The 26,607-nt window shown below is 39.4% G+C and overlaps 1 protein-coding gene across 1 annotated transcript in view; it reads left to right on the plus strand.

The window, feature by feature from the left end:
- Window positions 1-26,607, plus strand: part of Csgalnact (Chondroitin sulfate N-acetylgalactosaminyltransferase) — a 333,622-nt gene that overhangs the window by 246,041 nt on the left and 60,974 nt on the right. The window contains exon 2 of the mRNA XM_083131794.1: window positions 6,775-6,847. Within this exon, the coding sequence (XP_082987920.1) occupies window positions 6,804-6,847 (44 nt within the window). The 5' untranslated portion in view covers window positions 6,775-6,803. The remainder of the gene's footprint in view (window positions 1-6,774; window positions 6,848-26,607) is intronic.

Below are 26,607 nucleotides of genomic sequence, written 5' to 3' on the forward strand. Positions count from 1 at the left end.
TTCTGAGAAACGACAAATTTGAAAAATCCCCACATTCTGGATGGCAAATTTTGACATTTCCAGAGAAACTCGGGAAATTTTCGGGACGGGGGGGGGGGGAGAGAGAGAGAGAGAGAGAGAGAGAGAGAGAGAGAGAGAGAGAGAGAGAGAGAGAGAGAGAGAGAGAGAGTAACAGAGCTACATAGATCGACATCCAAGTGAACGAATCAACATTTCATGCCTTGCGTCGCCACCCCTCCCGCCCGAAGAAGAAATGATCCCATTCCGGGCACGCATTCTCAAAGACTAAAAGGCGCATGCGCGGAGACAAACGCGGAACATCTTCACGAGATGATGGTGTGGATAAATTGGTGGCTCGTTCGACTGCTACATCAGTTATCTCCCATCTCCAGGTTCTCAGCATCCTTTGCACTCGCGTTTTCCTGTTCTTTTGCAACACTTACTCTCGGGGACTCCCACATTTATCGTTGATTGCACGTGGAGAAGAAAACTCAGCAAGTGTTGCCAGTGCATGTTCTCTTTTGGCATCAGAATCTCTGCTTCTTTTTAGTTTTCAGTTTCTCTTTTCGCGTATTTATGAAAGACAAGTGCATTACTATTTCGGAGGCCCTCGCTGTAAAATCTACGTACCAGACTATGATGTCTGAATCGTGCTCAAGCTGTTAAACGCGAATATATGTGCAGTTTAAAATATCCTCAGTATATAATACGTAATTTAGGAGGGGCGGGGCAAGGTCTCGAAGTCCTCAGTTTTAGGATCACTATAATTGTAAATTTTGAGCAAGAAAGCAGACATTTGTAGCGAAGTGGTTAGCATTTTCTAAGGTAATTCACACTTGTCGAGATGTAAATTATGGATGACTATTACGAACCATTCACGCTAAAGGCGAATCACTATTTTTTAATTTGTACATATATACACGTCATATTTATACCTATGTATATTAATACTTGATCCATTGGAGTAATTATATAATAACAATAGGAAAGGCATTTGTAGAATATATATTGCTATGTGAACAAATATCATTTTCAGGAGCAACAGTAATAACTAACCTATTATCTGCTATACCATATTTAGGTAATTCCCTAGTACAGTCATGGACACTTCTGGGTTGTATGGATTCAATTGAAATTTAATGAGAATGTTACAACCCAGAAGTGTCCGTGACTGTACATACATACAATTTGAGGTGGATTTGCACTAACTAGATTCTTTCCCCTTTTCACTTCCTACTTCTATTTATTTTAAGAGCAATATCAATAGTACATTTATTGTTTCTTCACCACCAGACAGGTTCAAATAACCCACTTTCTATTAGCAGAAATATTTATCAAATCCCATTTCATCCATATTTTTCTATAAAAGATACATTAGGATTTCTTATTACAATTATCATATTAATACAACTTAATAGATCCAGAAATTTTGCTCTTGCAAATCCATCAGTAGCCCCCGTACGTGCCCAACCAGAATTATATTATTGTTCTATTTGCATATTCAATTTTGGCACTACACTTATTTCTACAAATTTACAAGATTTGTCAAATGAACATTGAAACATGGAACATTTTGTAACATTGAGACACGGAAACTTTCGGAAGAGTACACATCTCAAAACGGTCCAGATATAACTTTCAGGTATCATTTCATTGCGGCCTGCAACAGCACGGAGGTAATGCGATATTCAAAATATCTACATCCTCCCAAGGGCACCATTTCTATTCGGAACATAAAGCGCACTTTGCCGTGGCCAGCGTCTGGATAAATTTGGATATTTTACTGCGATGTGCAAAATTGGAAAAAACTTCTCCCCCCTTTAAATCCCCATCTTTTACTCCCCTTCCGGAGTAATACCGTCACGCACCGACAATTCGGAAAATTTGTTTCCCGAGGGATTTAGTTTGTTGGCGCCGGAAGATTTACAGCCACTTTACGGCCCTGTTTATGACGTCATATAAAAGACATAAACCGGACATTCTTCCCTCCATATCGAGATCGGCGATGCGTGGCTGTTACGTTGCCCCATTGCTGTCACTTTTGCCCACTACAATGGTCACGTGATGGGGTTGTCAATCTTTGACGGTTGTACTATTGCATCCTGATTGATTCGAAGTCGTGGTATAACAGAGAACATCTGGGTCCAGTTCAGTGTTACAATATTCCTATTTGCTTCTCTAGTGTGGATTTTCCTCCAGTGTCCGGCATAAGCGGTCCAGAGGCTCGTATGGCGTCTGGGGGAAACCGTGCATTGTGGGAGAAGCGTGGTGCTGACCACATCATTTCACATTCTAGCAGAGATCGAGAATCCCCTATGTGCCTTCACGAAACGGTGAAGTGAACAGATTAGAATTTTACTTTTTTTTACCTTCGCTTTGCCCAGTGGTGTGTACATACACTAACAAATGACTAATTTTGCAGTGATATTACCGGCAGCTAGGACGCCAGTGATGTTACCGTAAAATTACAGTTGTTCCACTATACAAAAAAAACACTGACTGCAGAAATAAGAGGAAACAAGTGCACAAGCACAGATAAAGTAACACCTAAGTACCCTTCGTATCTTATTTGTTTACCTGCACTGTTCTAGTGGTAGTGTCGAAAACCCGTCATTTGCTGACGATTGCTAGTTTACGCGTATAAGAGAAGTAATACAGTCATCAGACGCGTACCTTGTTCAAAATGACACCAATGTATTCTGTATGGCGTAAACCATGGAAACTGTCCATAAACCCTTCTAAACGCTCTTAAATAACAATTTCATTGAAACAAAACATTCTTGAAGGTAATTATACCCTTACTGTCCTGTCCAAACACAACATCAAGATCTTGGGTGTCCTTATAGATTCAAAACTCACTTTCGAAAATCACATCTCAACCATCGCATCAATGGCAATGCGTATGCTAGGTCTACTGTACATATTCACAGAAATCAATAACCCGAAAGCACTTTCCATTTACTTCAAACAGTTGTGTTCCCCATTCTTGAATACTGTTCACCAATCTGAAACATGGCTGCCCATTCTCATACCTCCAAGATCGACAGTGTTCTCAGCTTTTCCCTCTCCATCCTTCGATATAGAGTACCGGTCCTGAGACACATATCCAAGAGAGATTTGCTCGCAAATTTACACATTAAAAATACCACATAATCATGTTTACATAAGGTAATAAATGGAAACTTGAGATGTAGCATCCTATTTCACGAACTCTCTCTCAGAGAGCCTGGACATAAAACACAGAGCAAGGAAACTTTCCACACTGCAACTCCCACTCATACAACGCTCCTTATCCCACAGGCTAACGAATCAGTTTAACAACATCTCAAACCAAATAGATATCTTCAGCTCTTATTCGTTTTCTCTCACTACCTTGTACATAAGTAATGATATTAGCTCTGCTTATCTTGGTACAGGTTTGTTTCGTTCTACTGCTTTAGTATTATTGTTTCTTTCCGGTTTCAAATGGCTTATGCTGTACTGGAAGTTTCGCTAAATAAATAAATGTTTATTTTTTCTACTTTAAGAAAACTATTTTATATTTTAGTATGAATTTGCAAGCCTCAAGATAACAAAAAAACTTTCGCAAGAGTTCTATTTGTATTTTCTGGATATACATTTCTGATACGATACTTTTTATTTTATTAATTTCATTCGTTGTTATTGCTTCAAGCATCGTACCCTCCATTTTATTCTACACGTGCTGGCGTTTAACCCCTTCAAATATATTTCGAGGGTAATCTGGCTGCTGTAAAATTGCCAACTTGCTCGGTAAATTTATGGGCGGCAAATTGTCATGCACTGCTGATAATCGGAAGCTTAACAGTGGACCGATTCTCAACCACTGTAAATATTGTTGATATTAATATTAATGATCAAATCTCTAAAATTCAAACTCGCAGACATTGTTCTTTTCCCTGGATCCTAACGGAGCAGATTTGCAACACTGACAAGATGCGAGTGCTCCTGAGTGGAGTTACGTAATACTTTCTCCTGCAGCGCAGGATCTGGAGGATTCTTCTGGCCGCAGATGCTGAAAGTTGAGACGAGCTTCCTTCCTGACCGCTGAGGGCCACCTGCCTCCTTCCCAGGAGCTCAATTTTAATCTGCAAGCCAAGCGCTCCCTCACCTCCTGCCAAATGGCCCTGCGGACATCTTGGGGGCGGAGCCGCGGGAGAGAGCCCTTGAAGAAAGGGCAGAGAATGACGATGGGGAAGGGACCCGACGGAATAAGCTTCCAGGTACGGTTGAGGTGAGAAGTGTTTCTTCCAGGCGCTGCGGCTTTTTTGTAGCTCATTTCTTAGGTGTGCCACAGGAAACTTTAAAGACAAAAGTACGAGAAGTGGAAAGAAAGAAACAAAGTGAAGGTTTAGAAGTTGAGAAGGGAAAGTGACTGTAGTAAAGGAAATGGAAAATTATGAACAAAAGGTATACAAAAACAAAATTGGAAGCAATTAAGGATACAAAAATAAAGAATGAAGAATCAAGGAAGTAGAGTATAGAAAGAGTTTTAACTACTGTACGACTACGAAATTAGACGTTAGAGCATAAATATATTGGCGCCACATCCGAGAAATGGAAAGTTAGAAGAGACAAGAATCGCTAGTTGTGGCAGCGTTGCCCATCAACCTATCCTCCTACACACGATGTGGCAGTGTTGCCTAGTCTAAGCATCAACCTTTCTCCCAATGGGAAATAGAACGTTATCTTACCGAGCCTTTCCAATAAATATTTATGCCATTTTTGTATGACTTATATTACAAATATGAACTGAAAATAGAGAACATACATGGTTGTATACCTCCAAAGTAAATCTTTATGTTAATTGATGTTCTGTAAGCCATTTGGCAAAATAGCAATTCTGATGCATGTCGCCAACGTGAACTGTTTGTGAGGCTCATGCTGGACCAACGTGCTAACTCAGAATTTTCATTATCGTTGTTTGTGGTAATGATCGGAAGACTTCGAAATGTAGTGGAGAATCTTGAAGATCAAATGGATAGACGTAATAACAAACAACGTTACCATGAAACACACAGATGGAAAGAGAAGTCTGTGTAAATTCATCGCCCAAAGTAGATCCTAAAGGAAATTAAGAAATAATGGAAGCCATAAAAGAAGGAAGAAAGCAAGTTGGTTTGCGCATAAAGGAGTACATGAGGATGGAGATCTTTGCAAAAGACGTAACCAACTGAAAAATGTAACGAGAACATAATATAAACAACTGCAACAGCCTGCATTCCGTAAAAATGAAGACACTGGAAACGAAATAAAGAAAATGGAAAGAAGTGAAGGATGATCTGAAGAGAGAAACAACTGGCGAGGGGTCGGCAAAATGCGTTTGAGTAAATCAACCTCAGTGCTTGAGTACGTCTGCAGAAGAAGAGAAGAGATACACTAACGACGCAGCGAAACTATTACAAAACTTGTTAGCACATGCCTGAATGACATCCAAAGAGATCTAATTTTTGGGAATAATCTAGTGTGGCAAAAGTAATTCCAGAGTCTGTTCGAGCCTCAACTACAAAATAAGAGTTGCAGAAAACTCGGTAAGTTAGCAGAACCACAGAAAAGCCTGTAAAATACATTAAGTTGCGATATTGCGGGGCAATGTCAGAAAATTTCATCATTGCTTTGTTGCAGTCACGGTGTGTCAGCAAATCATGTTCTCAGCATGCACGCGCGGCCTTTCCCATTTCCACTCCGGGGGCACGACCTTTGACCCGTTTGGATTGGAACCAGAGTGCGTTGCGGCACAATCTTAGACGTTGGGTAAATACTGGACGCTGGAATCACAACTCTCGGACAAGAGAACAAAGGCCAGGGAACGGAATGACATGAAGCCTCCTCCCGTATGTGTCTCGTGGGAACTCTGTAGACTGGAATGCGTAGGTATTACCAAGCAAATTGTCCATCTCTTTGCTTTACACAGTGAGAGTGATAATCCACTCCTTAAAAATCACGTTGGACTCAACAAGGGGAAATATAAATATTGAAAATAGGGGTAATTTGCCGAGCAATGCTTGTGCATTCCACTGTACAGGTTACCATCAAGCAATGCATGCCTCCCATGTTCTGCGAATGCTTCAGGTGTACGGTCAGGACTCTCGATGCTGATGGGAACTTCTCGAATGAATTCACTTCTGCTTATACCATTGTAGCGAAAAACCAAAATTCAAGTAGAATACCAGATTTTTAAGAACGAATTTCTGAAATTCCTAGTAACGGTGATTGTAACGTGTTACTTTTGAAAGATAGGCAAAGGCGAGTGTAACGCATTCCTTTTTGAACATAAGTAACGGTGACTGTATTGCGTTCGATTTGGAAGTAACGACTCTAATGCGTTACTTATTGGAATGTGACGATGGCTGTAACGCGTTACTCTTGGAAGAAAGATAACTGAAACTGTAACGCGTTACTTTTTTTAGTAAGGTACCCTACACTGCTTTTTGCACTGAAAATCCAAAGTTCACAATCATAGAATGTTCACTAATCTTAGCTTATAATACTCGTTAGTAGATCTCGAGCAAAGCAGAATTTGCAACACTTTCTCGCCTTTCGCGTCCAATTTGAAGAGAATTGTGAATAATTATAAATCTAAGCTTGCGCAATCTTTCATTGTTTTGCTTGTTACCATTGGTCAACTGCTTTTCACCCACTGAATCCAGGCATGATTATGGGCACTAAAAATGGCTGCCCAGTATACCTTTATGTGAAACTAACTATACTCCAGACAGAAATAGTGATACTTATTCTTTCTCGTTCTGCTTACAGGCCCTGCCGCCAACATCCAAAAGGGGCCCATGACGACCGATGACTCTCCTGCCCACAAGGAAACTCCGGCAAGGTATGTTGATTAAAACCAACCAAATATTATTTATTCTAAAAGAAATTGCCTTCGAATTTCCTGCATCTATTATGGTAATGACTTGGATTTGGCTTTTGTCATCTTGCTTCAAAAATGGGGGGAAAAGTACCGATTTAAACTCCACATTGTCTATTTATATTTAAGTTTTCGTTTCTTCACCATTCAATAATCTTTGTGTTATTCTCTTATTTTGTTGTTCACGTTTCCTCCAGCAGGTTTTTAAGATTTTCATTTTCTATAAATTCCAATATCATCAACTTCTTAAGAATTTTTGCAATTTCTCCTGCTCAGAAAACTAATATCCAACCTAGCAAACGCAAAAGTCTGACATGTTTCACAGAATTCTACAAAGTAATTTTCTTCTACAACCCTGTTAAAGTTTAGTTAGAAGAAAATGCTTTCACGAACTTCTCTCTGCACCCAATTTCCAGAATGGTGTTACCAGTAATCTTAGAAATGCGTCTAGACACTAGTTACGCAAACAATTCCAATTTTCTTCAAAGTTTCTTTGTTGGCGCTCACCTCGAGGGATGTTAAACAATACATCGACAGATATTCAGGAGTTGTACTTACCAAAGTGACGGCCATATTGAAAATCAGTGCTGCTTCTTGTACGGCCACAAAACCCTGTCAAAAAGAAATTGTTTTTGAGTTGTTGCATTGATTTTCTAAACAACCAAAGGATTGAGAAATTTTAACAAGGAAAGTTTGGTATCCAGGATTCTAACCAGGGTCTTCCCGAATAGGGTAACTTAGGATGAATTGGGTCAATTTTGAAATTCTCTCTCCCCACACAAAACTAAACGAACCAAAGTAAATGTTTCGATCTGGAAATGAAGTTTGGAGCTTGTAGTATCTGTTGAACAAGCTACCAAGATGTGTATTTGGAGCTGCCAAAAACTACAGATAATACTCGTGTTAAATGTAAGTAGACAAGGAAAGCTGTGTTTTAAAAATGCCTGTGTGTATTTATTAGTGTTGTATAGGACTGAGCCGATACCACTTTGAACCGATACTCTTACCGATTCCCACCGATACAGATACTTGAAAATTGAAAAAATTAAAATTTGTTAAAAACATTGATCAATATTGGTGTGTAAGTATTCTAAAATTATATGCATCACTTTACCAAGAAATTTGCTTTAGAATATTCAAGCATTACATCAAAATATTAAAATAGATATTATGTAATAAAATTACAGTTTTCGTGCAAAATTGGTGCAAACTAAAAAGAAAGTTTGAATATTGTATAATTTCCAGGATAAATAGACTTCGCGAGTGTGCATTTTTTCAGACCCCTTGAAACACCGTTATGCCGGGAAAGTATCGGATGGTATCGGTAGATGAATTCCAACAGAAACTTTCCGATTTCGATACCATTGGTATCGGCCGATATCGATACATCGGCATTGGTATCGGCTCAGCCCTAGTGTTGTACCGTACTTCGTGCTATATATTAAAGTTTTTCAAGTTAAATGCAATGCATATTCTATCTTGTGAGTGAATCTAAAATTGTCATTTGGATAAGAATTCAAGTATTATACAACTACATAATTAACTTAGAGGGTAGAAGGTATTTGACATATTGTTAGTGTATTTTAACTTTTTCTTACTTACTTTTTTCTTGTATTATGTCCCATCCCTGACATCAAGAAACAATTAAGTTTTCCTATAACTGTTACGTTTCCCCTTCAACTCCAATAAAATATCCAAAGGTTAATTACTTTCTCCCCTTGTCTTAAGTAATTTATTTTTCATCATTTGAAAACTCATGGAAATTTAAAATAAATTTCTTTTTAAGTAAAGAGGCAGTGTTTTATCTGTCCCACCCACGACACAAAATTGTTTACTTCTACCTATAAATCTGGGGAAGTATTCTAAGGGTAGTTGTGTTTAATCAACAGTGTTAAGTTTCATAATTTATTGCACAGAAACTGTAAAAAAAATATAGCTTAACCATCAGTAGAATAGTTACTTTAATATGAAAAATATGGTCTGTGCGCCCCACGCCCGACAATAGAATACCCCATTATTATTTTTTTATTGTACGTCGATTTGCTGCTACTTTTGACTAGTTGCGTCGATGAGGATGGGTGATGGTGGTGGTAATAATAGGAATTTCGGCCAGTAAAAGCGACTTCCTATTTTAATATATACACCCGTCAGTACGAAAGGATGTCCGCAACAATAAAACAACTGAATAGTCTAGAGTCCCCCTATAGCCGTGGTGGAGCCTCGCATCGCACAGAAAAGCTTCAAGCATATTTTGGAAGGATTCGCAGACATACAGTTAATTGACACGGCGTGGGCTGGTGTGTACTTACGAATCTCCCTCGTCACATGTGCGCTTCTCGACAGCCAGCAGTAAATCACGCCAGGGGGAGCCTAAGTAGAGTTTGAATGTTTCGGCCCTGTTGGCTCAGCGGAGGGAAACAGCCGCGCCTAATCATGTGCGAAAGCTTTGGAAATAGCATGATCGATGTGTTTGTTTATTTATTTACCACTCTCCATTCACTCCCATTGTTCCGCATTTATTAACGTATGTCATGGATGGACGAGCAACGCACTCCTCTGTTTGTCCCCTCGTGACATCCATTTACACACCCCTCGTCATTTCAGCTTCGAGGGCTTCGGCGAACAAACAGCCTCGGACACCATTGTGTTACTCTACTTACGGCCTCTCTGCAATCGCCATTGTTTTCCCAGCGTTTGCCAACTCGCATTATTTACAATCGTTTTGCCACTATCATCTGTTTCCTCTGCCATACCGCTGATATTGTCAATCTTTCCATTCTTTCTCTGACGATTCAGACTCTAAACATACAACACTCGAGTTCTTAGAATGGATGAGTTGTTTCCACCACTCCGCGCAGGGGAAGAGATATACGTATACGTTTCCGTAGTTTTCACCTGCCTACTCGCCGTTTTGATTATCGACAGCGCAGTGTCTAAGGCAGCCTTAATCCCTCCCCCATGTTCTTTTTGAGCCGGACTTGATCAGGGTTCATCCCCCAAGGATTCTACTTGCCCTTAAACGTGTGAAGCAAGATCGTTGCTTTGATTTGGCAATAGATGGCCAAACCGTCGACAAAGAATTTATTTGAAAGTAATGTGGTATTTGAAGAAACTAGTGAAGCAGAAGAGACCAGAAATGTGGGCAAACAAAACATGGATGCTGCATCATGACAATGCCCCAGCGCATTCGGCGCTACTTATTCAATTGTGTCTTTACGAAGCATAACATAATTGATGTAGCCAGCCCCCTATTTGTCTCATTGGACATGTAGACTTCCTCAACGTACTACGGTTGTCAGACGATAAAAGACATTGAGGAAAATCCGTTACAAGACGTAAAGGCTGTTGCACAGAAGGCATACCAGAAAGCATTTGAGCAGTGGAAGAAACGTTGAGAGCGCTGTATTCACTGTGAAGTAAAAAAAAAACTTTGAAGAGGGTTTATGAAGACATTTGCAAAAAGCTTATATAGATAACATAATTACGTACTAGAAAAAATAACTTGAACACAAAAACAAATTGAAACAAGTATTCTTAGAATGTAACAACAAAAATAGAATTGTACTTTCGTTTACTTTGCCTTACGAAAGTAGAAATGCCAGCTCATTTTTTTCTTTATTCAGAACCATGTTCTATCAAACAACTCTGTTACTTTACCTTTGGATAATCTTCTAGTAAACTAAATAAAGTAATTTTATTTACAACTATATAAAATAAGCTTTTCGTTTATTTTTATAATTTGAAGAAACCGATTGCAATTTTTTAGAAGGGTGCAATCGGTTGAAGTGAGACACGAACTTGTTTGATGTTTTTCCCACTTGTCCAAGTCCTTCACTTCCTTTCCTCTCAACAACACTAATGGTCTCCATAAGGCTGTTGTACTAAGCCGTAATGCTCTTTGCAGATGAAGCAGGGGTACGTACAAAATCTCATCCTAGAGATGGGTGTCCTTTGAGAGTATCATCGTCTTCAACCAAAAGTGGCTGAAAAGCGAAGTAAAATAAACCAAATCAATCAATTAATTAAGTTTCTGTGTGTTTAAAATGTATTTTATATTGAAAAAACATCGTTACACATGTGGTTGTGCTCTAGCTCCATTTTTCTGCATAAACACACCCATGTCGTTGCTACTACTACTAAAGCCATCTAGCGGAATATACAGAATATTTTTTAGTTGACGATTGCAATGTGAGTAGAAGCACCGTAAGTTACTACCCTCAACAGCTTTGATCTTATTGACGACTCAAATCCGTTGGAAACTTCTGGAACAAGATATGTTACTGACCCTAATTTCGGTTTCATTGTTGCTAATCCTCGTGTGAAACTATATTATTCCGCACCCAAAACGTGGCGAAACAAATGAAATTTTCAAACAATTGCAATTCCAGACACGCAGGGATTTGCCCTGCAGACACTTCTTAATGCCATTTCCCAGAGAAACCGCCTCGTGTTGCTGTTCTCGAAATTCTTTCCGGGACACGCTTCAACCGAAGTGCCACTTTCCCCATTCCCCTCCGCGGGGAAGGAGAAAAAAAGTCCGTTCGAAAACAGGAGTGCATGGCCTAGGCAATCGCTCCCAAGGGGGGAGTTAGCGAGAATGAACCAGCGCGCGGGAGAGATTGAATCAAACTTTCCACCGCCCTGACAAGGGCGTATTAACCCCATTGGCAAACCCTTTCCTCGTAATTTACCCCGAGTTATAGAAAACGAAGAATGGGAAAGTGGGTGGGGATATAACGGTATCAATTTTTTTATCTTTCTTGTGGGAGTCGTAAAATTCAATTTTTATTGCATGCATTCAACATTTCAAGTCGGCAAAAACTTTTTATTATATTCGTTGGTTAATCTCGAAGCTCATATCGGTGAGTCCTGAGCTTCGAAGCGAAAGAACTGGAGTTTAATTCATGATGTTTCTTCTCATCTATCTCATTGCTTCATCTTTCTCTAGAAAAAATGTTAAAATAACCAAAAACATCAAAATAGTAACTTTTTCTCAATAAGGTTTTGCAGTTTCTCACAGACCACAATCCCGGGGTCAATAGATACTTCTAATGGAATTTACTCTAGCCAAGTTCCATTGTAAAGAGGAGAAACCCACTTTTGGAAAGTCAAAGCTTGATTTAGGTCCACTTTATGCTCCAACTAGCTAATCGGGACTGGACTTACAGTGTAAAGCGTGATCCAAACCACAGTGCAATGTTTCTCTACAAGGGACGCTTTGGTTTGCAAGAACAGCTCAACCAGTACGTCATCGGGGAGGTCTCGGTTTCAGGATGAATTACAGGGTGTCTACTCACCGGGAATTCCTTGAATTCCTGGGATTATGCGTGAATTATTGGATCCGGGAATTCTGCGTGAATTTTTCTCCGTAGACGTGAAAAACTCCAGCTTTTATTAACCCAAATTCCATTGAATTTAAACATACTTGTAAATGGCCTGAGGCAACTTTTTTTTTACAGTTTACCTTTTTTAATCGAAGAAGGAAAAGAAAACTGCGTGGGAAATAAAACCGAATTATCTCAATCCGTTTGCTTCTTTACCGTTTGTCTTTTTTTGCAGGACAGTGTAGTCTTGAGTATGTGAATTGGCAAAAATAAACTCCACACCTTAAACATATTACACATACATACCGTTTAATTAAATTGAGTTTGAATTTTTGTATACATTGGAATCACACGGACCCTTTATGTTGTTAATGTATAGGTATGTTTATTGGGTGGTGAGATGCGGTAGTACATAAGGTTGCAAAATAGAAAACATCAGCTTGTAACCTTGACTTTTTGGAAACTTGGTCTTGAAAACCGGGAATTATACTGGAATTTTATCATTGTTCCAGAATGGTCACCCTGAATTAGAAGTTTCTAGGAAAAAGTATATTTTAAATTACTTTAAAACGACAGAGGAAATCCAGAATTTACATGTGACTCACTGTACGGAGATGCCCAGAGTCCAGCTTCGTGGTTAGAGTGGTTATCACAGCGTCCTACAAAACTAGGAATCCAGGTTCGAATCTCGATCTGCCCATGAGACTTCCAAAGATTTCCATACCCTCTTTTAATGGAAATTATGAAAACTGGCTTCCATTTACGGACAATTTTAAAGTGTTGGTCCATGATAACAATACAATACAACATACAAATGTTCCATTATTTGCGGTCCTCTTAAAAGGGACAAGCCAGTAGACTCATTTCAAACTTGCAAGTCAGTGAAGCAAATTATACAGTAGCATGGAATTTGCTCACTGAAAAATATGATAATAGCAGGGTAATTGCATCACATTATGTTACTGAATTATTACACATAAAGTCAGTGCGTAAAGAAGATGCTAATGAATTGGGACAGTTTGTAAATACAGCAACCTCAAATCTGAATCCTTTAAAGGACCTTAAATTTGATGTGCCTTTGGATGAAGTTATTTTATCACATTTTGTGTCTCATTTGGATCACAATACTCGTAAGGAATTTGAATTATCACAAGAGCATGATTACATTCCTACCTTGTCAGAATTATTTGCATTTGTAGAGCGCAGGTGTCAAGCTTTAGAAAACATGAAACCCACACATAGTGACTGACACCAATGCTAAGCAGTTTCAGTCACATGATAAACAAGGTAAATTCATGAAACAAAGCAACACGTATTTAGCAACATCCACTAACATTCAGTGCATGTACTGTTCCGGAAATCATGCTTTATACCTATGTGAAAGTTTCTTACAGGCAAGTTATAAACAGAAGCAAGAATTTGTGAAGAAGAAAGGTCTTTGTTTTAATTGTTTAAAATCTACGATACATTCTGTCAGATTCTGCAAGTCTGGAAAGTACAGAATTTGTAATTTTAAACATAATACTTTTTTGCATAGGGATACATCTGAAAGACCAAGATCGTCGAGTGTCAGTAACAATACAAGCAATGGACAACAATTGAATTCCAGGGTATCTCCTCAAGAAAGCAACAATGTGGCAAGAGATGAAGCACCTCAATCTGCATGTTATATAATCAAAGAAAAACACACTTCACAAGCTTTATTGTCAACTGCTTAAGTGAAGGTAAAGGGCGACAAAGGACAATTGCATTATTGCAGAGTTCTATTGGACAGTGGGAGTTAGTCAAATTTTGTAAGTACATCATTTGTGCAAAACCTACGACCGAAGAAAGAAAACTATGTTGTTCCAGTCCAGGTAATAATCAATTCGTGTTTTGAAACTAAACATTGTGTAGATGATGTAATCCAGACTAGAACATCTAATTATACAACAACAGTGAAGTGTCTTGTGTTATCAAAAATCACAGGCGATTTGTCTACACAGGCAATCGATTACAACACTTGGAATCTTCATTTCATCAACCAGGCAGCATAGATTTGTTGATTGGGTCTGAAGTATTCTTCTTGCTACTATGTTCAGATGGAAGAACAAAAATAGGAAATTATAATGTACTTCAAGATACAGAGTTGGGATACATTTTAGCAGGGGCTATGCCTCAACAATTTCAAGAACCTACAATAGTTACTTCATGTTTTGTTCGTACTGAAGATAGACATCAATTACAATTACAGAGGCGTTTTGAGCTGGAACTGGAAGAAGTATTTACAAAGACCAAGAGCAAAGAAGAAATGGAATGTGAAAGGCATTTTCAAGAAACAACCATCAGACAGGAGGATGGTATATTTATGGTTAGCATGGCCGTATTTAGAGGGGGGTTTAGGGTTCAACCCCCCCGAAACGTCTGGCATGTTGGATTAATGGGAGTTCAGAAACTAACATTTGTAACACATTTTCAAAAAATTATTCGCAGTTTCAAAAAAATACAAGAGAGACACAATTCTGAAATGATCTAGCTAGAATTTTCAAACATTTTGAATTCTGAAATTTGAGCGAAACGGATTTAATTCTCAGAATCGCAGCTCAACCGCGACCCCTTCATTTTCACTTCTGCTGTCCTCTTTCCAGTGCTGTTCCTGGATCAGACTGAAAATTCCCTTGTGATTGTCCCAAAATTTCCATTTCACATTTTAAATTCCCTGTTCGATAAGGGTTTAAATCCCCCTTTATAAGAGTTCAAACCTAGGATATCCAGCTTGGTATCGCATTACATTCACTACCCTTTACCCAGCGGTCTATATACGAGGTAGGATCAAATGAAAACCTTAAAAGTGCAATAAATGCTAGAATGCAACAATAAAAAGGGAATCGTACCACTTATTTTTCAACGTAGTCCCCTTGACGTTCAATGCAAGTATTCTACCGTTTCGGAAGTGCATGGATACCACGGTGAAAGAATTCGTTTGATCGAGATTGTAGCCACTCGTGCACCGCATTTTTCACCTCTTCATCACTATTGAAATGTTTGCCGCCCATCGCTTCTTTGAGTGGTCCAAACAAATGAAAGTCACTGGGGGCAAGGTCTGGTGAATAGGGTGGATGAATGAGACACTCAAATTTGATGTAATCGATAGTGTCAACGGTCAAACGGGCAGTATGCGGTCGGGCGTTGTCATGCTGTAGGAGTACTCCTGAGGACAAAAGTCCTCGCCGTTTACGCCTGATTGCAGGGCGAAGTTCATTTTTCAGCATGTTTGAATAAGAGGCACTGGTTACTGCCACTCCTTTGTCCATGTACTGTTCCAAAATTATTCCCTTAGAATCCCAGAAGAGAGTGAGCATGACCTTTCCTGCTGATGGTTGAGTGCGGAATTTTTTTGGTTTCGGCGAAGAGCTATGCCGCCATTCCTTGCTCGCTTTCTTGGTTTCTGGTTGATGATAGTGAACCCAGGTCTCATCGCCTGTAACAATCCTGTCCAGAAATACATCACCCTCGGCGTTGAAACGACGCAAAAGTTCTTCACAGGCGTCGACGCGACGATCTTTCAATTCAGCGGTCAACTGACGTGGGACCCATCTTGCCGATACCTTATTGAAATTCAGAACATTATGCACAATGTGTTGAGCTGAACCAAAGCTCATATTCAATATTGTTGCGATTTCTTTCAGGGTAATACGCCTGTTGTCCTTTACAAGCTGTTCTACTAGCGCAATGTTGTCGTCGGTCACTAGGCGGTGAGCCTGTCCCGGTTGAGGAGCATCCTCCACAGATGTTACGCCACTTTTAAACTTCCTACACCACTCGTATATTTGCTGCAGGGACAAACGCGAATCACCATACTTTGCTGCCATCCTGCGGTGAATTTCAATTGGTTTCACACCTTCACTACTCAAAAACCGGATCACAGAACGCTGTTCTAATGCGGTGCATGTGGACAGTGGGGCGGCCATCTTGAAACTGCCCCTGTGCTGGCGCTTGTTTGACTAGACTCTTCTGCCACCTACTGAAGAAAGAGAATACTGTTAGAAACAATATTGCCAACTTTCATAGCAATACCACAACATTTGAAATTTATAATAAACTTTTAAAGTTTTCATTTGATCCTCCATCGTAGTAGTCTACATACCTAGGTACATTTAACCTATATGCGGTCCTACAGTATAAGCACATATTTGTATAGTGCATAGAGGTTGTATATAATGATGTTTGGTAAGTATCGTATTATTCTAAAGAATGATGGGATCTGAACCAGTCAGTGTACAATTAATTGCTGGGTGATGTAAGTTACTCATCATTCATCCTCTGATGAGAGCACTCGTCATTGTCATGACGAGTTAACGCTTGGCAATACGAAAGGTACAAATAAGATTAAGGAACTAAACTGCAGAAAAGCAATGGTCACTCGTTGGGTTTTGTGAACCTTTGAACCTGAATCATGGCTGGGTGTTAGGATAGTTACCTGTCTATCTGATGAATTATGATGAATTAAATATACGAAGTCCTCTGTTGGCTTCTCAATTGGTTCACCACAGCGTCGTGTCACTTCTGCCCTACTGCTCTCCTAACCTCTTCTCCCTTCTGAACTCCAATCCAAAGTCAGTCACCTCTCAGCTTGTCTCCTCCCTATATCCCTAGGCCATGGAGCTCTTCCTCCATGCCGAATCGTGTTTTTAATTGCCACTATGCAAACCGCTGACTCCATAGTCAGAAGAAACTACATGTTTCCTGAATAGCTCAGGAGGTTTGCATAGCACAGCACTGTGCATTGTTTACATGCCTCAGAGGCTGAGACAACTGAGAAAAACAAGTGAATGCCCTGGTCAACGTGAAGCATTCAGAGAGACTTTATAAAATAAACATATAATGTTAGGGATTGATACGATATAGGAACAATATGAGAGTCGGAAAGTGGGATCAAACTGGTGTCTAGAACCCCCCCCCCCCCGAATTGACATCGTTTATTGTAAGTTACAAAATAGTAGAGCGTTTGTTAGTTTTATTGTTAATAACGGAAATAAAGTCCAGTTAATTAGTATTCCAACAGAATAACCAAAGAAAAACAGCGTTAGATCTAAAAATTGATGTTACATTACAGGCACCAGGTTATGTTTTAACATTTAATCCAAAGAATAACTGGTTTCCATAGTTTTCAAAATTCTAAAAATTGAGTTTTATGTGAATGGTAAAACAACATAATCTTTATGACTAAAATTTCTCTATCTTACTATTAATAGCAAAATATAGTTTCTGTACATTTCAGTACTCACTGCATGAAACGTAAAAAAATAAATAATTAAAAAAAAACTAAAAAAAAAAGTTCTGCTGCATATTCACACTTCTGATGGATAGAGTAGAAAAATATCCTCAAGGATATAAGGATAGCAATAATAATAATAATAATACGTTTGATATCAATTAGTTACTTATTATGACATTTTAATTATTATTAATTAATGATCATTATTGTTATTATTTCTATTATTCAAATTTCTTGTGACGCCCATGGGAACAATTATGAGTAAACTCCCCCGAAAATTTTTCCTGCCTACGGCCATGATGGTTAGGCTACCATTCAAACCAATACATACTGAATTAGGGAATTCGTTTCAAGAAGCAGACAAAAGATTTCATCAGTTGGAAAGAAGATTAACAACACAGCCAACACTCCGTCAGCACTACTGTGAATTCATGGACAATTATGAATCATTAGGTCACATGAAGCAAATCAAAACAACCGATCAAGAGATCAAGTAGTCATATTAGATATTACCTACCGCATCATGCCATCATTAGAGAAAGTTCTACACTACAACAGCTGTGAGAGTTGTATTTGGTGGATCGTCGAAAGCAGACAGTGGACTATCCATTAACAATGTTCTCATGACAGGACCTACAGTCCAAGAAGATACATACTCTATTGTACTGAGGTTCAGAACGCACAAGATAGTTTTTACAGCTGATATAGCCCAGATGTTTCACAATATTCGAGTCCATCCTGATGACACTAAATATCAAAGAATATTGTGGAGAAAATCACCAAGCGAAGAAATACAAACTTATGAATTATTAACTAACTTATGGCTTAACCTCATTGCCGTACCAAGCAGTTGCAACATTGCAAATGCTCGCAAGACAGAAAACGAAAACTTTCCCAATGCATCCAGCATATTATTAATGGATGTTTATTTCGACAATGTAACATCAGGAGGTGATGACATTAAAACAATGCTCAAATTACAGTCTGAACTCAATGAACTTTTGAAACGAGGTGCATTTATTTTACGCGAATGGTGCTCCAGTTCTGAGGAATTGGTGCAACACAGAGAAGTTCATTTACCATTTCTGTTCAATAATGAAGCAGAAATAAACACATTAGGCCTTATCTGGCAACCATCTACAGACAAATTTGTAATATCGTGCAAAGTACCAAAGGATAGAAACTTTTGCTCACCATTAACGAACATAACCAAGCGACAAGTTATGTCAATTGTTAGCTCCATATTTGCCCCACTAGGACTTATCAGTCCAACTGTTATTTTATGTAAGATGTTTTTACAGAATCTTTGTAGTTGCAAATTGGAGTGGGATGAACAATTAGATTCAGATTTAAGAAACCAATGGACAAAGTTGTATCAACAACTACCAGATATAATTCACATCCAAATAGAGAGATTTGTACTGACAACAGAAAGGACAAATGACATTCAGATACATGGGTTCTGCGACGCAGCAGAAGCAGCTTAAGGTTTTGCATTTATATTAGATCGAGAGATGAGTCACGAAAAATCAACGTTAAATTACTGTACACAAAGTCAAGAGTAGCGCCAATCACAAAAGTTACTTTGCCACGACTAGAATTGTGCGGTGCTCTTCTATTAGCTAAACTAGTTAAGAAAACCATACCAATCTTGAGAATTCCAATTGACAGTACATATTTTTGGACAGATTCAAAAATCGTACTTGGGTGGCTAGCAGTGTCCCCCACTCGATGGAAAACCTTCGTAGGTAACCGTGTCACACAGATACAGGAACTTTCTGTGATTAACCATCATGTCACATCTAAGAGCAATCCAACAGATTTGATAAGGGGAGTACAACCAATAGCTCTCAAGGATACGGAAATTGAGTGGAACGGACCTACGTGGTTAAAAGAAAAGTACTTTTCCATTACATGTTATGGAAAATAGCGAACTAGAAGAATGCATAACAGAACAAAGAAGATCGCTACATCAATGTTTAGCAAGATTCATGCAACAGAAGAAGATTTCATGCTGAGATTTTCTACATTACAGAGATTGCTTCGTGTAGTAGCAACATGCTACAGATTCACTTACAATGTTAAGAATCCTTCTTCGACGAGAACAGGAAGATTTTCTTATGTTGAATTACGTACAAAACTAATGAAATGCATCTTAATCGTTCAATGCATTTCATTTCCACAAGAAATTCACGATTGAAGAAGAAAAACAAGCATCAAAAAATATTCCTATCAAAGATCTTCATCCATTTATTGATGACAGACAACTGTTGCGAGTTGGTGGAAGACTCGAAAATTCAGAATTGCCATATGAGAGCAAATATCAATTAATTTTACCAACAAAACATCATCTGACGCAACTCATAATTGAATCAGAACATTGTCGTCTATTACATAGAGGGCCTCAATTCCCACCCCTCACCTCTCATGTCCATCCTGAACCTGATACAACTAACTTTCCATTAAACAGTCTTTCTAGATGTCAACACAATCAATATTTGCAACAGCATTTTGGAAAGAACGGTGCAGTGTGTGTGGCAAAACGCAGATCAAAAACAAGGTGTACTGAAAGACCAGTGCATAAACTGATTCCTTTACCCAATGAAAATTGAATTAGACAATATGTTGATTGGAATTCATCCAATCAAGAGGGGGGAATATGTATAGGAATGTGCTTAATTTATTCTTGTTTTCATTATTTGGTTTCGATATGTGAGTTTAATGATTCTTGTTATCAAGAGATGGTGTTTGTGGTCATAAGCATCAGCCGATTGTGTAGGCGCCAAACATAAAGAACCATGAGTGGAAGAAGCAACATGGCGCGAATCGCGGTGCTCATTGTGCAGCTGGACAATACAAAGGACAATCGCCGACTAATGTACTCTTTAGTGTATGTTTTCAGTGTAGTTTACAATGGTAGAATATAAGTATCCTAAAGAACCAGCGTGTGCTTTTTTATCGTTGTGTTTTCATGTGTGAATCAACGCAACCCACAACAAGACATATACGTAACAGAATAACAATATTTATTACATGGATAGTCTGGTATTATGGAGAATCCTACCCTAAAGTGTTAGTGAGAGGAGTTTCTAGGAAATAAAGGTTTTAGTGAATACTAGTAAGATTAGTGGAAGTCAATGGAAGTCAATCTTCTATCAACGTGGTGGACAGCCTTGGGAGGCTGAGTGGTCTGCAGTAACCTGGCCTCTGGATGTTGACATAGTCAGCGCCTCCGTCGAACATGTTATATACTGATCGCCGGCCCAACTGGCGACTGACCTGCATAGCTCCCTCCATCTGTCCACAAATCGTCTTCGGGGTTGTGTGCCTCGATGAGTGTCAGCAACAGCAGATGCGAAGTAAAAGCTGTAGTTGTAACATCGCTCTCCCGTTACAACGTTGTCAAGCGTACGTCTGTTTTTGTCAGTTGTTTTATTAGCTTGTTTGTACAGTGGTTGAGTATTTTGTGTAATTTCCCATGCTTGGTGTACTATTGTGCAATCTGATCAACTCTCTCCCGTTTTACACTAGATTTGGTAACATGCTGTGTATCCGACGCTCATTTGTTTTGTCCCGCCACCAATTTTCTGTGCCTTGTCACACGAAAATGCCCGATGTCAGTCGAAGAGAATTCAACTGATCGCCGATTCGTTGTTTTCCAGTCACCAGCTGGACATACGAGCAGTATAGCAGTGTGCTAAGTCTCTACCTTCGATATAACGATATAATCTTAATCACTCACAGCTTTCCCCCTGATAGTCAGAGTTACGCTCCCTCATGAAGCTTATGAGAATAAATGACTATTGTATGAAATAAAGGTACAAGCCAAGACTCGAACCCGGAATGATCGCTAACGAAATAGTTCTTGGTCTTCGAGTGGACTACTGTTTTTTAAGCGTCACTTTTTTCTTACAACAAAAACAAATTATTTACATTTTCGGAAACGCTATGTATTTCTTATGTCCGTTTAAGCCGTGATCCCACATTCTACCTTCCACAAGCTGCACACACTTTGTGTAATGGATTTTCCCAAAGGACATATGTTTCCTGGCCATTGTTTACCGCCTTGTGTGTGTGTGTCACGCTAGGGTTTCACACCGTGTGAACCAACATCCCCGGTCTGTCATTTCCACCCACCCCCACCTTCCCCCCTCCTCTGTTAGTTTTCAGCGACCTCGATGCAGCTCCGGAGATAAAGGGATTTAGAAGATTGAGTTGGGGCATCATGAGCATAAGCCGATTTCGGGCAATCACGCAAGAGACGAGGCCCATTATTTCACACGCGGAGGTCTTTGCCGTTCCCGCAACTGGTTATGGCGGCCATCGGGCATCCCGACACCTAAACGGCCGTGCAATTGTTCACCGGACGTGGCTGCATCTGCAAACGGTTTTTGCGACGACTCCCTACCCCCTGTCCCCCGCAAACTCCCATAAGTGTGGGAGCTGGGTCAACACCTTCGCAGGGGGCAGTTTCCTCCCCCCAGCTCCCCCGAAACGGCTTCCCAAGCCGGACAGTAATTGCGACCACTTATCTAATGAGGTACATTCGATCTGATCAAAGTGTTAGTTTACTGCGGCGTTAACCCTATTAGCATCGGCCTTTTTTTTTTTACAATCCGCTAACACAGTTAGAGCAACAGAAATTATACATTGTACAGTAGACTCACGATTAACCGAGGCTCCGGGTTAACCGAGGGAGTGGTTGGAAAACATCTCGCTTCATAACGCACCCCCCTGTTTGTTTATGGAGTCAAGTCACCGTCCGCGCTGCACGTTTTCGTTACATTGTCGATGTTTTCTATTGTTACAGTGGTGTTTAAGTCTGTGTAGGCCTATTCTAAGCGGAAAAAGTAATCTTCTCATTTATGTTGTACTAGTAATAAATAATTACTATACGGTTTTAAGTGTTGTTTTGTCCTTTACGACCTATTAGCACATTATCTCCGTATTATCCGAGTTTCTCCGTATCCGAGGTAATCTCAGTCCCAATTAGCTCGGATATTCGCGAGTCTACTGTATTTTGAAATTATGATTACATGTTATATTTTATCAAGTGTCCAGTGTATTAAGAACATTATAGTCGCGGCATATTCGTTCCATATAAATGATTGCATTCCTTTTCGCCTAATGGTTTAACATTTTTGGTGAAAAGAGGGCTTTCCGTTTCGCCCGGAAGTTCAGGCATTTATTTTCGTTAAAATAGGAAGGCAAAAAGGCATTTATAATGTGGTAAATAGGCACTAAAAATGAAAAAAACGCAAAATAAACCGAAAAAAGGCACATTTAGAAGTCGCTTACTTTTATCTATAATTTCTGGCAAAATGTTAAAATCTAAATTGAGAAGAGCATTTCAATTTTCTCCGTCTTGATTGCACATAACTACAAGGTGCTTTTTAAGTTCTAAACATTCATTGATAGTCGTCTTTCAGAGAGAATGTTTTTCATAATAGAAAATGAAAATGATCTTTCTACTTCGACAGAAGTTATTGGAGCATACATATAACAAGCTAATGTAGCTGGACTCATTTCGGTAACAGCATTTTCACCTTTTAGAATATCACAAATTGTTTTCAATTGTTTCAAGTCCTCATTTGCACTCACTACCCGTTAGCACTTTTCCGCAACAGCTGACCCCTTTTCTCCTGGCACTTTCATCATCTGCTGCATAGATTCCTCGAAGATTTTCATGGATGCTATAATTGTAATTGTCTCTGGCAATGCACCATAATGTGCAAAAGTAAACTTGAATAGCACAGGAGTTTTTTCACTTCACGAATTGAAGCCGCTTCATTTTCTGGAAGAGCATCGATCACCTCACTGATTTTTTGAAGGTTGTTAGCATAATATATAGCTGCTGATATCCAGGTTCCCTATCTCGTCAAGACTGGTTGCTGAGGTAAACTAAGCTCAATCGCAACTTCCTGAAATTTTCGGGTTCGAGAGGGAGATTTCAGAAATATTTTCTTTGTGTTCGAAATCAACCTGTCCACTTCAGCAGTCAATCATGCACAAGAAATGTTAATCGAAAGGCAATATCCTGACTCAGCATGAAATACTTTTTCTCACACTTTTCTCCTTCAGCAATGTTGAAACATGCGTGAGTTCAATATTACTTAAATAAGGCGAAAATTATTCACATAATAAACGGAACGTTTTTTGGGAGAAAAAATAATTTATATACACATTTTTTTATAAAAAAAATGTCAAATGTCATTGAAAAAGGCAAAAAAAGGCATTATAATTAAAAATAGGCAGTGGGGTCCCAAATAGGCAAAATAGGCAAAATGAAAAGGCTTCCAAAACATTCGAAACAACATAAGAAACGTATATCCGGAAAACTTTTATCAATATATGCAGTAGATAAAAAGAGGCATTTTGCCAAACTTCCGGGCTCTAATAATCAATATGGAGGGGAAATATTTAAAACAAGAGAAATATTATTTTATGACCCAATAGGATTCGGTGCCCATGTTTGTAGTTAACCAATGGAGAAGGAGAACGGGGCAGCTATTGAATATGTTTACGTCTACAATACACACATACATTTTGTGACAGTACATATATGTATAATAAGACTAAGGCTATTTATTGCCTAATTTGACTAAACCTAACCTAAGGCTATTGACTATTATATTACCGTTATGTATAATTTTGTAAATAGATCACTTTCTGTTTATATACTATATACACATCATTTTCCATTTTCTGTTCATATTATGGATTCCAATCTGCTGATCATCATGTATAACAAAGACCGTCTGACACAAAGTTTCCCTCATTAGAAATATTTCCCTTCCAGCATAAATTAGGGAGAATAGACGAAGCAGAAATCCCGGTTTCGCCTAAAATGACGGTTGGGCCATAAATCACATGATCGTGTACTGATAAGCGATTAGGCGAAACAGGAATACATGACGAAAATCGTGTCCCAATTAGCCTTTTAAATCTGTAGCTTATGACAGCAGTCTAAACCGTAAGTTCAGTTTTTCCAAATTTCATGAAAATTGAAAATAATACTTTTTCCACTAAATGAAGAACACATGCATTAACATTGTATATATTGTCAGGCGTCGTGTTCGAAATAATCGAAAAGGTTATTGCTGTTTTCACATTTTATACAAACAACGGTTTAGATGAAAGTTTTGGCCACACCGCAGCACCGGAAATACGATGACGAACGTGCAGGAATGGGCCGTAGCAGGGGCGTAGCTGACACCTGGGGGGAATAAGGAGGCCGAGCAATATTTCGTAAGCCGGTCTCCAGCTCGGGCATCAATTTTTCACCATCCAACCCTTCCGGAGCAGCCGAGGAACACGCGCATATCCACGCACAAGATACGCGCACGCGGTACCTGCTGTTGACAAGGGCGAATCGCGGTCCGCTACCAGCGTCTTCTGATTTATATCCAATCTCGTTCCATGATTACAAAAGAGGGCGAAACGGGGAGAAGGGTGGAAGGGAAGGGGACGCTCGCTTAAAATGTGGGACAAAAGAGGGATATTGGGATCAGCGTGTCGGGGACACGCTCGCAGTTTTTCGTAACCTGGAGCGATTGAAAATCAGTTGTGCCAACCTTTGGGAAATTCGGTTTAGGTTGAGACAACTTTATGAAGGCACACACCCAGGGGAGGGGTCATGCCCTCCCCCCTCCAAGTATGAAATATTTTAATGTGAACCCATAAAAACCTACGAAAATAACATTAACAATTTTTTTTAGGGTTTGCAATAATTTTGATTTCGTCCTTGAACGAGGTGTGGCAGAAAAATAATGAGACATTTTCTTTTAACCATGAATATTATTGTTTTTACAAATCAAAGTTCAAAATAGTTCCCTTGGGCAGCTACACTGCGACGGAGACCTTGTTTCCATTGTTCGTAGCAGTGCTGGAAGGCTTCTACTGGAATACCTTTCAGCTCGTCGGTTACGCTCTTCTGGATATTATCCAAAGTACCAAAATGGTGCCCTTTCAAGTGGTTTTTGCGGGGGGATTGAAAAGAAATAACAGGAACTGAGATCTGGCGAATACAGAGCCTGAGGAACCACAGGAATGCTTTTTTTCTGCCAAAAATTCATTGATGGAGACTGCCGTGTGACATGGGGCATTGTCGTGGTGCAGCATCCAAGTGGAAAAATGTAATGGACGATCAAATTTAACTCACTACTGATCATTCTCAACGTCAATCGACGATCTGATCTAACAAGAAACCGCACTCTTTCCACATTGTTGTCCGTTTTTGAGGTTGAAGGTCTTCCCGCACGAGGTTCGTCTTTCACTTGTTCTCGGCCTTCTAAAAAGTACTGTTTCCATGGATAGGGAATGTTCTCCATAAGCTCCTTGTAACTTTTCATAAGTCACAGTAGCAGATTCACCAAGCTTTACACAAAATTTGATGGCAAAACGTTGCTCAAACTTTTTGCCAGCCCACTTTCGTAACGCACCTCACAAAGACACCTTCACTTCAGACGCTCTCAACAATCGCGTAGCAACTGTTGCAAGTTTAAACTTGCACCGAGTCAACGGCAGAGGTTAACCTAACTGCCATGTGAAGGGGAAGGCAGCAGCGTTGTCGATACGTGCGCAGTGTTGCCAGTCTCATTACTTTCCTGCCACACCTCGTATAAATGAATGGATTTGTTGTAGTGAGAAATAGGCTCCAGAAGTTTGCAGTCTGCAATAGTTAGTAGTTTTAGTTTTGTAAGCATTGATGCGAGGCTGCGTGACGTTTATTGTTCAATTATCTGTGCTCACTATGGCACGCACCGTTCTAGTAAGTAGAAATAACTAAATTTCACAAGCGGTCATAAACATTTCTCCTTGACTACTACTCTCTGCTTCTCTTCCACCAATAAGCACATTCGATGACCACTTCCTGAGGCCTACAACTTATACTCGCAAGGGATGTGGTCTTGTTTTCTCGGAATTAGTTCTGTCTTTCTTGTGCGCTCTTTTGTATGCGGACGATTTGATTAAACCACAGGGATACACATTTTGTATGTTGCAGTCTGCAAGCTTGTAGAAATCTGTAAACACGCAGTCCGTGTCGGAGAATTTTTCATATTGGCACGTAGAAATACTGCACTTTACATTTTACTCTTCAATAATTTGCGCGATATGAGTTTGTTTTTTCCATATTTCTCAAG

Source organism: Lepisma saccharinum, chromosome 11 (genome assembly GCF_977018435.1).
Source record: "Lepisma saccharinum chromosome 11, izLepSacc3.1, whole genome shotgun sequence".
In the NCBI taxonomy this organism is placed as follows: domain Eukaryota; kingdom Metazoa; phylum Arthropoda; class Insecta; order Zygentoma; family Lepismatidae; genus Lepisma; species Lepisma saccharinum.